Source organism: Saprolegnia parasitica (assembly GCF_000151545.1).
Source record: "Saprolegnia parasitica CBS 223.65 unplaced genomic scaffold supercont2.266, whole genome shotgun sequence".
In the NCBI taxonomy this organism is placed as follows: Eukaryota; Oomycota; class Saprolegniomycetes; order Saprolegniales; family Saprolegniaceae; genus Saprolegnia; species Saprolegnia parasitica.
The window spans coordinates 1-1750 of record NW_012156660.1 but is presented as its reverse complement, the minus strand read 5'-3'; the positions used below and the strand labels follow the sequence as shown (position 1 = coordinate 1750).

The 1750-nt window shown below is 56.5% G+C and overlaps 2 protein-coding genes across 2 annotated transcripts in view; one reads left to right on the top strand and one right to left on the bottom strand.

Moving 5' to 3' along the window:
• SPRG_22366 (hypothetical protein) overlaps positions 1 to 595 on the top strand; it is a gene marked incomplete at both ends in the record, with an annotated part of 2346 nt that extends 1751 nt beyond the window's left edge. The window contains one exon of the mRNA XM_012355566.1: positions 29 to 595. Coding sequence (XP_012210956.1) covers positions 29 to 595 — 567 coding nt within the window. The remainder of the gene's footprint in view (positions 1 to 28) is intronic.
• Positions 596 to 1439: 844 nt separating this feature from the next.
• Positions 1440 to 1718, bottom strand: SPRG_16229 (hypothetical protein; the record flags this gene model as incomplete). Its single annotated transcript, XM_012355565.1, has 1 exon — positions 1440 to 1718. A coding segment is annotated over one exon (279 nt), but the record flags the coding sequence as incomplete, so codon positions are not given.
• Between the last annotated feature and the right edge of the window lie 32 nt (positions 1719 to 1750).

Genomic DNA, 1750 nt, shown 5'->3' with positions numbered 1-1750 from the left:
TGGCAACGTCCTTTGCAATGTCTGGAAGACATGGGCGTGGCGCACCGCGCTCAACGAGCTTTCGGACGACGAGTGGACCGAGTTCTTGTCGACGGACGACGCCGACGCAATGGGCTGGGTCACGCCGAAGCACTGTCGGCACCAGTACGACAGCATCAAGCTCGTCGACGTGCTCTTCAGCCCGAGCATCCGCGTCTTTGAGCCGCTCTGGACGCTCATTCCAAGCTCGAAAGCGATTTTGCCCGTTCTCAACACGCTCTACCCGCACCACCCGCTGCTACTAACGTCGTCGTTTGCGCTCACGCCAGCGCTGCAGGCCGCGGGCTACGTCATCAAGCCCGTGGCGGGCCGCGCGGGTGCCAACATCTCGATCGTCGATGTCCATGGCAGTGTTGTATCGCAGTCGGACGGCCGCTGGAGCAACGATACGCCCGTGTACCAAGAGCTGGCGCTGCTCCCAAAGCACAACGGCAAGTACGTGCAACTCGGCACGTGGGCGATTGGCGGCGAGTATGGCGGCACGATTATCCGTGCCGACGCCAACAAGATCATGGGTCTCGAGTCGTTCGCCTACGCGATGCGCGTCATCGAGTAGATTGCCTAGTGCGACTGCATAACAAGGCAATATATGCCGTGCGTTGTGGAAATCCTCCAGTCGATCGATCGAGAAATGTCCGAACTCGTGGAGGACGCACACTTTGTCGGGTTTTTTGCAGCTACCCGTGCGCGTGTTGGAACACCTGGTGACTGCACAAACTCATTTTGTAGCGATGCAGAAGCCGCTGCGTTGCGCAAACGTCGCATGGAGCGAATTCATTATATTACACGATGCAACCATGTTGGAAAAGCTAACGATATTAGGTGTGGCTAGCAACACTGGTATACATTTTAGTCAAATGTACGCGCTGTGTACGGCGTCCATGGCGCGAATCCGCGTCTTCGAGCCATTGAAGCAGAGCGCGTCGACAAAAGTGCTGCAGTCGAACGCCAAGTCTACTTAAATACCTGGTGAGAGACGAGCCCATTTATGACCTTGTAGTCCAGTGCTAGTCCATGACTATCCCGATACCCCTAATATCCCACAACTGAAGTCACGTCGCAGAAAAACATGTAGACAGACACCTTCCCATCGCAACATTCACGCGGTCGTCAAGCATTTGGAGGTTTGTCGCTCCGACTACAAGGCATTGTAACTATACTACGACGCTCTCGTCGCCGTCACCAACGCTCTGATTAGACGTGTCCGTGGCTGGTGGCTCCTCGTGCTACTAGCATTTGGGGTCCGTTACGGTACAGTTGTGGAGACAGATTCAATATCAGCTCTAAAAGAGACCTACAGGTCACCACAAGCTGTCGACCTTTGCCGCCGCATTGCGTTCACAAGCTTGTTTCTGGGTATGTACAGTATATTGCCTTGTCATGCAGTCGCGCTAGGCAATCTACTCGATGACGCGCATCGCGTAGACGAACGACTCGAGACCCATGATCTTGTTGGCGTCGGCACGGATAATCGTGCCGCCATACTCGCCGCCAATCGCCCACGTGCCGAGTTGCACGTACTTGCCGTTGTGCTTTGGGAGCAGCGCCAGCTCTTGGTACACGGGCGTATCGTTGCTCCAGCGGCCGTCCGACTGCGATACAACACTGCCATGGACATCGACGATCGAGATGTTGGCACCCGCGCGGCCCGCCACGGGCTTGATGACGTAGCCCGCGGCCTGCAGCGCTGGCGTGAGCGCAAACGACGACG